Source organism: Microtus ochrogaster, linkage group LG2 (genome assembly GCF_000317375.1).
Source record: "Microtus ochrogaster isolate Prairie Vole_2 linkage group LG2, MicOch1.0, whole genome shotgun sequence".
Classification (NCBI taxonomy): Eukaryota; Metazoa; Chordata; class Mammalia; order Rodentia; family Cricetidae; genus Microtus; species Microtus ochrogaster.
In genome coordinates this window covers 46,665,769-46,679,869 of record NC_022028.1, presented here as the reverse complement: position 1 = coordinate 46,679,869, position 14,101 = coordinate 46,665,769, and the positions used below count along the sequence as shown (strand labels likewise).

General features: G+C 49.4%; 1 protein-coding gene across 2 annotated transcripts in view; it reads left to right on the top strand.

Annotated features, from left to right (window-relative positions):
* Nucleotides 1-3,291: 3,291 nt before the first annotated feature.
* Col6a2 (collagen type VI alpha 2 chain) overlaps nt 3,292-14,101 on the top strand; it is a 26,034-nt gene continuing 15,224 nt past the window's right edge. Inside the window, exons 1-8 of one of the 2 annotated variants that reach the window (XM_026785644.1) lie at nt 3,292-3,488; nt 10,282-10,430; nt 10,560-11,158; nt 11,359-11,379; nt 12,089-12,154; nt 13,477-13,530; nt 13,625-13,669; nt 13,998-14,024. In XM_026785644.1, the coding sequence (XP_026641445.1) occupies nt 3,460-3,488; nt 10,282-10,430; nt 10,560-11,158; nt 11,359-11,379; nt 12,089-12,154; nt 13,477-13,530; nt 13,625-13,669; nt 13,998-14,024 (990 nt within the window). In that variant the 5' untranslated portion in view covers nt 3,292-3,459. The remainder of the gene's footprint in view (nt 3,489-10,281; nt 10,431-10,559; nt 11,159-11,358; nt 11,380-12,088; nt 12,155-13,476; nt 13,531-13,624; nt 13,670-13,997; nt 14,025-14,101) is intronic. The other variant, XM_005360232.2, reaches the window with a different exon arrangement.

The following is a 14,101-nucleotide window of genomic DNA, read 5'->3' as shown; positions in this document are numbered from 1 at the left end:
TGATGATGGTGGCTATGGTGGTGGCTGTGATGATGGTGGCTATGACGGTGGTGGCTATGACAATGGTGGCTGTGACAATGGTGGCTGTGATGGTGGTGACGCACTTCCTCCAACAAGCCACACCTGCTCTAACAAGGCCACTCCTCCTAATCATGTCACTCCCTATGCACCTTATGGGCGCCATTTTTATGCCAACCACCACAGTATGTATTTGAGAATTCAATTAAATCCATGTATTCCTATCTCATAGAAGTACTCATAGGCAAGGTTTTTCTCATACCTGGGGGACTTGGTGCCCTCCAGAGGGGCCCTGTGCTAACATTCTTCCATCCCAGTCAGGCCAGGCAGCATGGGGTTAGTTGGCTCAGCCTCCACATACCAGCGCAGAGCTGAATTACATGACATTCAAGTGACCCCTTCATTCAGCACAGCGCATCTGGTGAAGAGGAAGCTTTTGTCAAAATATAAATATTTTTGAAGTATTTTGTAATCTAACTCCATGTCGTTTAGATGTTCTCAGAGCGGTTGAGGGGAGAAAAGAAGCAATACCACTGAACTGGAAGTTAAAACAGGACGTTCTTCCTCATCCCAGTCTCTCTTCCCTCTGTGAGGAGAGTGGCCTCTGCTGCCCACCCTTCATGGCACACGGCCTTCCAGTTTGGAGGCATGAGTAGAGCTTTTGCAGGGTGTTCCATCACCGGTCCAGCTTCACTCCCTGATAGATGACTGACTCTCTGGTAAATAAACGCTCTGATAAATGACACACACACACACACGAAATTAAAAACTACCTAACCATAGCTCGTGACTGGGCTCTCCCTGACTGCTTTTGAGACACCCCCCTGAGGCATTTGTCCCCCAATCACCTGGCCTCCTCATCCTCCCTGGGCCCTAAGAACCTGTCCTCTGCTCCTGGACCTGCTGGAACTGAAAGCAACTGTCCCTGCAGCTCTCACTGCCCTCTATGCTGTTGTAAAATTAGAAGACAAAAGCCCGGGCAAGCTTCTTGAGAACACCAGGGTGTCAACAACTTGAGAAAATGAACCTTGTAACTCTACCACCAACTCTGGATAGTCATGTGGTACCACAGAGCAACTGAGGTGCTCACCTACAGCAGGGGGCTTTGTGGGTTGTTGTTTCTCCTCCCCCCTGCTTTGTCTTTGGAGGACAGTGAAGCTCTGGGAGCTGAGAGATTGTTAGCACATTGACTCTGTGCCTAAGCAAAAGAAACAGGCCTTTCTCTGAAACGCGCTCAGCATTTTCACGCCTGAAACAACACCCCTGAACCTGGAATGATCTCACAGATAACAGTGTAAGAGGGCCCAAAGGGCTCTCCGCACAGTCCTACTGCAGTCCCCCATAGGCCTGACGACATGTGGGCAGAAGGAGCGATAGAATGGCTTACTTGTCCTTCAGACCATGACAGCGAATACAGCCTGTTATTCCTCACAGGGCATGCGTGTCTTGTTCCAGTCATTCCTTGGTCCAACAGACAGCAAAGTATGTCTGTGTTGCTCACTGTCCTACAGTCTCACCCAGACGGGGGGAAGAAAAGTCATGTGACTTTGGTATCTGAATTCTCCCTGGTGGCTGGGAATGATACTTAACTGAGGGGCACCCTTGAGCAGGTGGCCAGCTTCACGGGATCCATCATGGGTTGGCACCCAGAAGGTACCTTATCTGAAGTGCCACAGGCCTGGGTAGTACCACGTAGGTGCTGGAATAATGAGCTGAGGAGAAGACTGCCTACCCCTCCCATGGCTTTGGAATGCGAGCAGGAGGTGATCTCTTCTCCTCAGTGGGTGTGAAGGCCAAAGGGACATCCCTCCAGAGCCCTCATTCACACAAGCAGATTTTCATGGAAAAAAAATGGGGTGTCTAGAATCCTTGCTCTGGTGTGAAGCCTGAGCCTCTTGCTCATGGCCACCATGCAGCTGTCACACTCAAGCACACCCTGACCCAGACAGATGTTCACTCTCAGGTGCACACATGCTACAGCTCAGGAATGTACACACATGCAGAGAGAGACAGAGACAGACAGAGACAAACAGAAAGACAGACAGACAGATGCAAATATCACAAACAAGACACTCGGTCATATGCATGCTCACACCTCTGGCTCTAGTCGCTCCCTACCCACTCAAAAGGCCTCTAGAGCAGAGAACAGCCATAGCTGGTGCTGCCCATGATGCTGGTCTAGACAGGGTTCCGGGTTCTAGGAACTGCAAAGGAGAAGGGATAGGGGCAGGTAGCTGAGGCTGGGCCCTGTAGGGGCAGTTCTCAAGTCATGGCCTTAGTGGCATTTTCGTCCTCCTTACAAGAAATGCTGTTCCCCAACCACTGCTAGGAACAAGGACACAAGAAACTGTAAAGGTACCTTCAGCCAACTTCTCAGAGGTGAGATACCAAAAGAGAGAGATAACCAAGGGAGGAAGGCCCTGAAGACAAGGGTATCCGTAGGGAAGCCACATCCAGTGTGAGCTTGCCAAAGTAGCTCCTCCTGGGACAAGGGACGGGGGAGGGGAAGGATAACAGCAGACATTTTATGGAGATTGTATCAGTTCTCATGGGAAGCAAGCTACTCTTCACCCTCAAGAACTACCCTGAATTGAGCTACTTCTGTGCCACACCTACTCCAGGCTGGAAAACCGGAACTCTAGCCACTGCCCGCCTATTCACCCACGTGAGCAGGACCTACTCAAAGCCCACTTTTGGGATTCTTGTAGAAAGGAGTGATATGCCAATTTCAAGGTCCTCTCACCTCCTCCTACCTCTGTGACAGGTCCTCTTGCCTTTCCAGGGGCCCTTTCAACTCCCAAGGGCCTTGAGAACAACCCACTGTCCAGGGGACCCTAAAGATATACGCGTTGTGTGGATCCCTTCACTGCGCTTGGGAGCGCAACTCCACATCCCGCCCAACTTCAATTAGGATACTCAGGGAGGGTGGGTGGAGGAGGGGAGAACCCCGGTCCAACAGGGTGCGAGTAGCTCCTACTGGGCCAGTCCTGGCCCCCCTTCCTTTGGAGAAGTGAGGAAGGAACTTGAGCAAACATCTGGGAGACCTGTCAGCCCAAAAATTTGCTAGGAAAAAACGCCGTCAGGTACTACAGTGCAGACAGGGTCCAGCCCCACCGCTGCAGCAGCTTGTGCTGGCCGCTTCCTCCTTCCTCGTCTCCCTTTCCTCCCCTCCCCCAGCTTCTTCTCCGGTTCCCCTCGCTCCCCCCCATACCGCTCCCCCTTAGTGGCTCCGGCATCCCCACCCACTGACCCCGCCCATCCGCGGGGCCGCAGCGCCTCCCGGTGGTCGTGCTTCCCAGGCATCCGCCCGCCCGGGGCAGGGTTAAAGTGGGAGGCCTCTGGCTTCATCCCCTCCCGCTCAGTCCCGGTCCCCTCCCTCCTACCCACTCGGCGCCCGCATCTCGGGCCGTGAGGACCGGGCCTCTCCTCGGAAGTGCCCAGATGGCCTCTTTTTGGAAGTGCCAAGTCAGGTAAGCTTCATGTGGGGTCCAGTCTGACTGGGGGAGAGGAGGAACAGGGTTCAGGAGCTGCACCTCAGGGGTGTACGGTGGAGGCTGAGTTCTCAAGGGTCACTGTTCTAGCCAAACTGACTGTCCAGCCCCGGGTTCTAGTATCCAGCTGGCCCCTAGTCTATGCAGTACATAGCCTGGTTGGTGTGCAGGTTTCCTCTTGGTCTGAACTCCACAGCTTTCTACTGACCACTGATGGCCCAGACTCCCCCTACTTCCCCAGTCCACAGAGTGCCTGGCATCTGGTCAGACCCATGGCCATTTCTAGCAGGGCTGAGTTATCTCTGGCCTGGAGGACATCTCCCGAGGGTTAAGGAACCTAAATTGTCTCAGTGGGAGGACATGGTGTGACCTGGACTTGAACACGGGCCCTGGTGTCCTCTCTGCAGGCCCCAGGAAAGGGGATTCCTCCTGGGGAAAGTATCTGCCACTTGAACTAGCTCCTCAGATGGACTTCAAGGGTGCTATGTGTTCTACAGAGGAGTCTCAGGTCCAATGGGTGGGCAAGCCAGATGCTCTCAAGGAGATACCAATCCTCACGCTGAACCTCCTCGGTACTTAGGGAGAGGCACAGGAGCTGAGGGACCCTAAGATGAGGGGGACCCAAGTTAATAATATCTGTCACTCTCGGCTCCATCCTAACCCTGGGACTCCCTGGAGCACACCTGGAGCACAGAGGATAACAGTAGAGACACCTTCCCTAGACAGAACAGCACAGAACAGCCCTCATGAAGCCTGGGTGTTCAGGGACTATCCTCACGCTCACCTGAAGACATGGAGCCAGTGCCACAGAGGGACCAGGTACCTAAAAGGAAGGTTTGAGGTTCAGAATAACTCGCTGGGTTTTTTTTCCCAATTAAATAGTTCAGGCTTTGAGGCCAGCACTCACTTAACAAGAAAAAAGAAAAGGAAAGGGGCATTTGAGAATTCCTCTTACAAATATTGGCAGTAAAGCAGGTATCTGCGGTCCCTTAGAGAGAAGAGGTAGGGCCAGGAACTGTACTTGGACCTAGGGTTCCAAGGAAAAGTGATGTCAAGTACCACAGACCAGACCAGGGGAGCTGAATATGGGAGTATAGAGCAGCCATTTTGAGGACTGTGCATTAGTCTTGGGGGACAATAAAATTCTCTGTCTAATGAAATAGTGTCAGGGAGCCGGCACAGACTTTGGAAGAAGCAGACAAGGCTGCTGCCACTTGGGCAGTTTGTCTGCTGGAGAGTGGGCTCCTTCCTGTCCAGCAGTGTTCTGCCAGCAAATCCAGGCAGCTGTGCTTTGGAAGGGGCCTCTCAGCAGGACTTGGGAAACACTGGGCACTAGGGGCTTTCTGATATGACTCTCAGAGTCCTGGATGAGAGGGACTGGGAATTTTCACAGACACTGGCAGACACCAGCCATACCCTCCCTCCTGGAGGGGTTCTGCTTTCTGGTCTCAGATAAGGTCAGACTTAGAAGCACTTACTGGTCTCAGCTAGCAGGGAGTCTGGGCACCAGGATACACAGTGTAGATTGCTGTTCACCACCCAAAGCACCCAGTTAAGATGTGGGGATGGTATGCTTCCTAGAACGCAGATGGCTAATGTGGTTTTGTTTATGTGTTTGTTTTCCTTTTACATGGTCCCACATTTCAATAAGTCAGCCTTGCTGTGTCTCTTTCTGCTCATTTATGAAAAGTGTAAGAATCTAGGGAACCCCCACAAATAGACAGGGATTGTGGGGTACCTCCTAGTCCATGTGGCAGACAGGGAAACTATCATGGAGAGGGGAGCTCAGTTCTAGGAGCCCCTAGAGCCATGTGTTGTCAGACACCCACAGAAGAAGTAGGGCAGAACCTGTATCCTTTGGTCTCTGCTGATGTGCCCATCTTGGTGTGCCTTGCTGTGGGTTTGCTCTGCCTCAGTTAGGCAACGTTATCTGATCACTGGCCATTTGTAAGCTTATGGTGATTTTCCCAGCCACAGTTTCCCTGTGTTCCTAATAGTTGATCTTTTCTTTTCTTTTTTTAACTGCTTGGCTATACGTACTCTGAATGCATGAAGACATAGCCAGAAGTGGAAGAGTCATAACTTTTGGCAGTTCTGTTTATAATCTTTTGAGAAACCATCAAGGTTTTGACACCAGCTTCAGCACCTTACACTTTCATCAACAGGGCACAAGGTGGGGACCTTGTGCTTCATTTTGCGTCATATCCCTGCCACTTGTCATTTTCTGATTGGTTGGTTTCACTGAAAGAGACAGACAGACAGACATGTATACACTAGGGCTCAAACCTGGGACCTATGCACGCTAAGCAAATGCTCTACCACTGAGCCACACCCCCAATCCTGCTCTGTAGTTATTTTTATTATTAAATAGGTGTATAGAACTGGTTAATGTGTTTCCACTTTCATCTATGATTGAGTTTTCTTCAAAAAGTTTTTGTTGATCTAGCTAAATGTTTTGTCAATTTTGTTTGTGTTTTCTAAGTATCAGGTTTAGTTTCATTGACTTTCTCATTTTTCCTTAATATGCATCTTGTTTTCCTGTACTCATTTTTATTATTCCCCACTCCCCATGGATTTACTCCGTTGTCCTTTCTCCACTCACTGTAAGGTGGGCTGTTGATGTGAGCTCTTTCTTAGCCTTGGTGTAGGCTCTTACAGCTGTGTGCCTCCCCTCTCAGCATTGCTTCTGCTGTATACATTTTGGAATTTGTTTATTGGTTTTTATTCATTTTAAATGTAATTGTTTTTTTTTTCTTTTAACTCTTTGGTCCTTGGGGCCCACCACCCAGCTCCCAAATAAATCACACACGGAAACTTACTCTTACTTATGAATGCCTGGTCTTTGCTTGGCTTATTTCTAGATAGCTTTTTAAAAATTATCCTGTCTATCTTTTTACCTTTCTTCTATATTTCTTTCCTTCTTACTCCGTAGCTGCCTGTTTAGCTGGGTGGCTGGGTGGCTGGAGGGCTGGGGGGCTGGAGGGCTGGGGGGCTGGCCCCTGGCATCCTGTCTCCTTCTTTTCTCACTCCCCCCACGTCTCTCTCTTTATTCTCTCTGCCTGGAGCTCCACCTATCCCTCTCCTGCCTCGCTGTTGGCCATGTGACTCTTCATTAGACCAATCAGGTGTTTTAGACAGGCAAAGTAACACAGCTTTACAGAATTAAATGCAACACATCTTTGTATCATTAAACAAATATTCCATAGCATAAACAAATGTAACCCATCCCAAACTAATATTCCACAACCCTTGTGTTTTTTTATTTGTGGGTTGTTTTAAGAGCATAATGTTTAATTTCCACAATTTTGTGATTTTCCGAGTTTCTCCTTGTTACCAATATCTAACTTCACTTCTCTGAGGCTGAAGAAGATGTATTTTTGGGCGTCTGTCTTGGCAAAGCTATTGACCTAGGCATTATTGTGTCTGCCTCCCATTGCCGGAATCCTCTTCCTGTCTGGACAACATGACTTCCCAAGGACTTACAGGACTGAAACTTTATTCCCCTTATTCTCCTCTGTTCCCACTTTGGAGCCATCCATGACAAAGCCATGACATGACCAGACGAAATTAGAAAGTTTCTGCAGGTGCCCGTGGACAGGGGCAGGTGGGGGGATCAGAAGGAGCCCAAGAAGGCTGCATGTTTTACTCAAGCTGATTCTTGTCACAGAGGCAGCCTGAAACAGTAAAACACAAACAAACAAAAAAAAGTCAAGCCATCAGAGAGGAAGAGATTCTGAGGTCCAGAGCTACTCCGTTATTAGACTCAAACCTCCAGTTTTCAGGAAACTGTCACACATAACATGAAAGAATGACGCTTCATCCAGGATGGAAGAGAATTGCAACGGCAGATAAACAGTTGTCACATCAGTAGATGCACCAAGAAAGAAGGGAAGGCATGGCTCAGTGGTAGAGTGCCTGACCGATAAAGGGAAGAAATAAATCACTAGGACCTCTATATGACAGCAACTCAGTGGTAAGTCACCTTGACAAAGACTTTAGAATAGGCATCTTTAAAATGCCTTAAAAACTAATGGAGGATATAAAGAAATTTGGGGAATAATGTATGAATGAAATGAAAATGTCAATGAGGAGCCAGAAATAACTAAAAATAAATGAAAAGATCTGAAAAGTACAGAATTGAAATAAATTTTTTTACTAGAGAGAGTCAGAGGCATATCTGCACAATTGGAAGAGAGAATCAGTGAACTTGAAGACAGAAGAAGGGAAATAGTCAACCTGTGGAAAGAGAATTCTTGAGAAAAGTGAAGGAAGCCTAGGGGGCCCGTGGAGCATCATTGAGATCAACAAAAGCTCTATAGGAGTCTCCTAAGAGGAGAGAAGGCGGGGAGTAGAGAGTTTGAAGAAATGATTTCTGGGGGAACCTCACAGATTTGATTAATGGCACAGATATAAACATCCAAGAAGCTCAAACTCCACGCAGGATGAACTCAGAGAGGCCTACACTAAGACCATCATAATTTAACCCCAAGGACGACATCTTGAAGGTCATTTAAAAAAAAAAAAAAAGACTTGTCAAGTACAAAGGAGCCTTGACAAGTTTACTGGTAGATTTCTCATGGACACTTAAGTCGAGAGGCCGAGGGTCAATATAGTCAAAGTGCTGGAGGTAAAACACTATCAGCCAAGAAGCCTGTTTCTAGCAAATTGCTCTTTGAAAGTAAGGGAGAAACAAACCTTACTAGAGCAGCAACTGAGCAAGTTCATCATCACTTCCCTTCCCCTAAGAAGAATGCTAAGGGAAGCCCGGAAGGCTAACATGAAGAATGATGGACAATAACTAAGCCAATCTCAGAAAAGGGAAATGCGGGCAACTGTTAAAAGCTAGTGTTACTGTAGCCGTGGAGGGAGTTCCAGTGTTTGTTTTCTAAAATTATTTGAAAAGCATTTTAAAGGAAGAGCTAGTATTTCAATTTTTATTTGTAATTTCAAAGTTTCTTTGCTATATAATTTAAGAAACTAGTACATTAAAATGTTAGTTATGGGGATGGAAAGATGGCTCATCTGTTCAGAGCACTGCTCTTCCAGAGGACCCAGCTTTGTTTCCCAGCACCCACGTGGTAGCTCATTACAGTATGTAACTCCCGCTGCAGGGGATTGAACACCCTCTTTTGGCCTCCTTGGGCACCAGGCACACATGTGGCGCACATACATGCATGCTTGCAAAATACCTATACATATAAAATAAAAATAAAATAAAAATTTAAATGTGTATTAGTTATGTTTTTTTTTATTTTAAAGACTTATTTATTAATTATGTATACGGGGTTCTTCCTGCATGTATCCCTTCAGGCCAGAAGAGGGCACCAGATCTCATTACAGATGGTTATGAGCCACCATGTGGTTGCTGGGAATTAAACTCAGGAACTCTGGAAGAGCAGGCAGTGCTCTTAACCTCTGAGCCATCTCTCCAGCCCTAGTTATGTTTTGAAATGATAAATGGTCAGCCTTCTGTATTCACTTTTTCCTCATCTATAAATTCAATCAATCACAGATTGAAAATAAAATAGTGTCCATGCTAAATATTGACAGACCTTTTACTCCCTGTCAGTGTCTTTAAATGTCATATAACAAGTATTTATATAGAATTTCCATTGTACTAAACATAAATACCAGTCTAAAGATGATTTCAAGTGTATAGGAGGATATACATAAGTTATATGCAAATACTGTGGCTTATTATATAAGGGAGATGTGCTGGCAGACATAGTGCTGGAGACAGAGTTGAGAGTTCTATATCTTGATCTGTAGGCAACAGGAAGTGAACTGAGTCACTGGGTGTAGCTTGAGCATTAAAAACCTCAGAGCCCCCCCCCCCCACAGTGACACTCTTTCTCCAACAAGGCCATACCTACTGCAACAAAGCCACACCTCCTAATAGCCACTCCCTATGAGCTTATGGGAGCCAATTACATTCAAACTACCACACTCCTGTATAGTCTATTTCATCTTTTTTTGAGAGAGGATCGTGCTATGTAGACCAGCTGGTCTTGAGCTCATGGCTTCTGTCTCAGACTCCCAAATGCTGGGATTACAAGTGTGTATGCAATACCTGATACCTTCCACCCTTAGCATCGAATATGCTGTTTGCTGATGCTACTTATTTTTCAACTAAAATCCTATAACATCTGAAATCTGGAGTTCTTTCTGTGATTGAAGAAATTTCCCAGATGACAAGTTAGGACACAGTCTCCCCAGGAGCACCGCCGCAGAGAGTCCAGAGGTTTTGCTGCACCCACAGAAGGGAAAAGGCTGCCCCTAGTCTGCTGGCACCTGGTGGAAAGTTATACTAAAATTTACTGTACCTGACTAACCCTGACCCACTCAGTCCACACCAACGCCCACGTGAAGGAGGATCAGGTTATAGGGAGCGGGTATGCCCGGGTCCCACACTGAGCCTAGGACCTGCCCACGGAGTAGTAAAGTGGGCGTGTGTCTCCCTCCTCCTATTCCCAGTGCAGGCCCCGGAGAGGGATGTGTAAAGAGACATGCTCCCTGGTGTTCCCAACCCACTCAAATGATCCAATCATGTGTACTCTGCCCCCAGACAAAAGGGAAAGGCTGGATGTCTGAATCCAGCCTAGAACTGAGCCCTGCAGCCAACAGAGCTGGAGAGCCACATTTCCCTGTGGGTGGGGTGATAACATGGAGGCCCCTGTTTCCTCGGGCAATTACCAGCTATGTGCACCCAACCCTGGGAGGGCAGCCATGTGTTTGTGGGGGTGTCTGTAAATGGTCCCCTGTTTTATTGCAGGACATCAGGGCACATGACAGCTGTCAAGATGCTCCAGGGTTCTTTTTCTGTGTTCCTGCTTGGGGGGCTCTTGGGAGTCCTCCACGCTCAGCAGCAGGAAGTCATCTCTCCTGAGATCTCCACCACCGACAGGAACAACAACTGTCCAGGTACCTGGGCGGGGCTCTGGAGTTCTGGGACAGATCTGTATTCATAGGGTGAGGGTGGGCTAGCCCCGACTTGGCAAGCCCTGATGGGTTTAACATTGTCGCACCCCTCCCCTCTGCCCCCAACTCCAGAGAAGGCCGACTGCCCTGTCAATGTCTACTTCGTGTTGGATACGTCAGAGAGCGTGGCCATGCAGTCCCCCACAGACAGCCTGCTCTACCATATGCAGCAGTTCGTGCCACAGTTCATCAGCCAGCTGCAAAATGAATTCTACCTGGACCAGGTGGCCCTGAGCTGGCGTTACGGTGGCCTGCACTTCTCGGACCAGGTGGAGGTGTTCAGCCCACCCGGCAGCGACCGGGCTTCCTTCACTAAGAGCCTCCAAGGCATCCGCTCCTTCCGCAGGGGCACCTTTACTGACTGTGCCCTGGCCAACATGACCCAGCAGATCCGGCAGCACGGAAGCCGAGGGGTGGTCCACTTTGCTGTGGTCATCACCGACGGCCACGTCACAGGCAGTCCGTGTGGGGGCATCAAAATGCAGGCCGAGCGGGCCCGTGAGGAGGGCATCCGGCTCTTTGCTGTGGCCCCGAACAGGAACCTAAACGAGCAAGGCCTGCGGGACATCGCTAACACCCCTCATGAGCTCTACCGCAACAACTACGCCACCATGAGACCCGACTCTACTGAGATTGACCAGGACACCATCAATCGCATCATCAAGGTCATGGTGAGCGCTGGGGCAGAGGTTAAGGATAGTGTCCACTCACCAGTGAGGCAGCAGTCAGAGTTCAGTGGATCCCCCTGTGAGTGCGGCAGTTGGTGGAAGTCAGGGTCAAGTCCTCTCGTATCCACGATCCCCAACCAGACTCAGGAAGCATCTCACAGGTCCCCAGGCTCAGGCTAATCCAGTCTCTGTCTTTTCTGCAGAAACATGAAGCCTATGGAGAGGTGAGTTGTCCTGTCACTACAGCCCAGCCTATGCTGCCTGTTGGCAACCAAGACTGCTGACCCAGCAGAGGGCCAGGACCTGATTTCCCGGGACCTCGAGCAGACCAGAGTGGCAGAAGGACTGACGTCCACCTGCTCCATGGGGCCAGATACTGTTGAGCTTGCATGAAGCCCTATTCCATCCCCAATCCAATCCTGGCTGTTGAACCCCTAGAGGGCCAGTACTAGAGTTCTCTACCAAACACATGACTTCTGGAGAAGCTGAGGCATGTCCCAGACTGGGGGCTTTATCCAACCCAGACTGGAAGCCGTGTACCTGTCTCGGGGTCCTACAGCCTTGGGTACCCAAAGTCCCACCCCACTCCTTCTGTGGAAACAAGCCATCCTAGAGCAGCTACTTCCAAGAACAGCAAATCAGTCCCTGTATACAGATGGTGCCTAGCCATGACCAGAGCTCGTTGGTCCTTGTTGCTGTCTGTCATTGCTTATCACAGCCTCTCTTACCCCAAACCTGGCTAGATGATTTGACTAATCACCAGCCCCCACCTATCTAGTACCCTGTGTGTCTGGTCCTTCCTTCCACTCTGCTTGTCTGTATGGGTGTTTGGGAGCTTCCTCTGAGAGTCTGAGGTTATGCCTGTCCCCAGTCCATACCCAGCTGGAGACTTGACCCACCAACCTGACCTGCTGTTTGTCCGCCTCATTCCAGTGCTACAAAGTGAGCTGCCTGGAGATTCCTGGGCCCCATGGACCCAAGGGCTACAGAGGACAGAAGGTAAGAGGCCTGGAGAGCTTGTGGTCCGTGCTTCAGGAAGCCCCTGACCTGCGGGAATTCCACAATGAAGGCCAGCTGGCTGTGGATGACTCAGCACTTCCAAGCTTGGAAAACCTAAACTTCAGATTTTATCCATTCCCTTTCAAATGGTATTTTGAGAAAAGTAGGAAATGTTTAAGAAGTTTTTTGTTTTTTTTTTTAAATATGCCACTTAAAACTCATTTGTGAAGTAAGCAAGCAAGGTTCCTTTCTGTCAGTGGTGTGGTTGCTGATTGACAAGAGGCATCCACTTGGAGGTTTATTTGATTCTAGGCTTTGAGGACTTTGCTTTGAATAGCTACCTGGTATTTTCCTAACAACAGAGCTGTGTAAAATAAATCCCTTCCGATTTCACCACCTTAGCGTCTTTAACCAACAATTCACGTGTCAGAAAGCAGAGGGGTGGGAAGGAGATGACGCCAGTCACATGCAGAGGCTTAGAAAGAAGGTAGCACATCCTCCTTTCTAAGTGAGTGAGAGCCTCTATAGCAGCGGGTGGCTGGGTGAGGTGTCTCCTGCGCCAGCCGCTCTTTGGTCTGGCTTCTTCCAGTCCTGACCGCAAGTCATGCCCACCCTGCTACAGGGCCACCTTACCACTTACACAGAAGTGATCCAGCCCCTTGGGTGACCCAGGGACTTTAGAGCAGAGCACAGCTGTGACCTGCAGGATATCTGACCCCTTGCTCTGCTTGATCTCCTCCATCCTCTTTCCTTTGCCTCTTGACTTCTTCTCTGTCCCTTTGCATTTAAAGTGGAAGGATATTAATAAGTTGGTGCCTTTACTTAGTAGTGTGTGTGTGTGTGTGTGTGTGTGTGTGTGTGTGTGTGTGTGTGTGTGTAAGGTTAAAACTTTAGCTCCCTGGGAGTCTAATTTTTATGTAGTTTTCTGAAGCTCCAGTCTTTCTAGTTCTGTCAGTCCATGTCGTACCCCTGCCAGTTCCTTTCGAGAGGAATTAATGTCCCATGAGTGCCATGCTGGCCTCTGGAGAGCCCAGGGTCAGCTGTGGTCCGGGCTATGGTACAGAGGTCCCGAGCCCCAGCATCCCCAGCTGAGAAGCTGCTCAGCCCCATTTGCAGTGTGGCTTTATGGAGAGCTGTCATCAAGACTCGGAGAAGAGTCAGCAAGAGCCTGGTGGGGACCACCGGGGCTCTCAGGGGCACCTGACCCTGTCCTAAGATGTTCCTACCTGGGGAGGGACCAACAGCTTCTGCCATACCACCTCTCGCAGATGACAGGATTCCCTTGCCTCAATTTACCCCTTTACCCTGCCCTCTACTTTTAGGGTGCCAAGGGCAACATGGGAGAGCCAGGAGAGCCTGGACAAAAGGGACGACAGGTAAGGTCCCCACACTCCCTGACCCGACTCCCAACTACTCTCCCCACCTCCAGGGTTGGGATCACACCCAAGGTTCATTGTTCCTTCTTCACAGGGAGACCCTGGCATCGAAGGCCCCATTGGATTCCCAGGACCCAAGGCAAGTTCCCAACCTAGGGCTAGGATGGGGGAAGGGAAGTGGAGGAAGGTCATTTTGGGTCAGTTCCCCACCCTGCCCTTGGGGACGTCCACAGCCCAGCCCCTGTTGCCAAAGAAGAGGAATTCCTCTACAGTTTGAAGATCACTCCAAAACTATGTATCCAGCTGGACTCCTCCTCTCCCAAGCATGCGTTCAGGACCCACATATGATCTCTAGGCATGACAGTCACTGCTGGGTCTTGGCTGTCCTTCACGTCTGTCTCTTCAGGGTCCCACTGCACTTGCAGGCATGCCCTTGGTAACACACTGTCTTTTCCTTCTGCCCTTAGGGTGTGCCTGGCTTCAAGGGAGAGAAGGTAGGTTGGCATAGAGAGCTACTGTGCCCTGACAGCCCACAGCCTGTGGGCTCCTGGAAGCAGACCTAGGTCCCCCC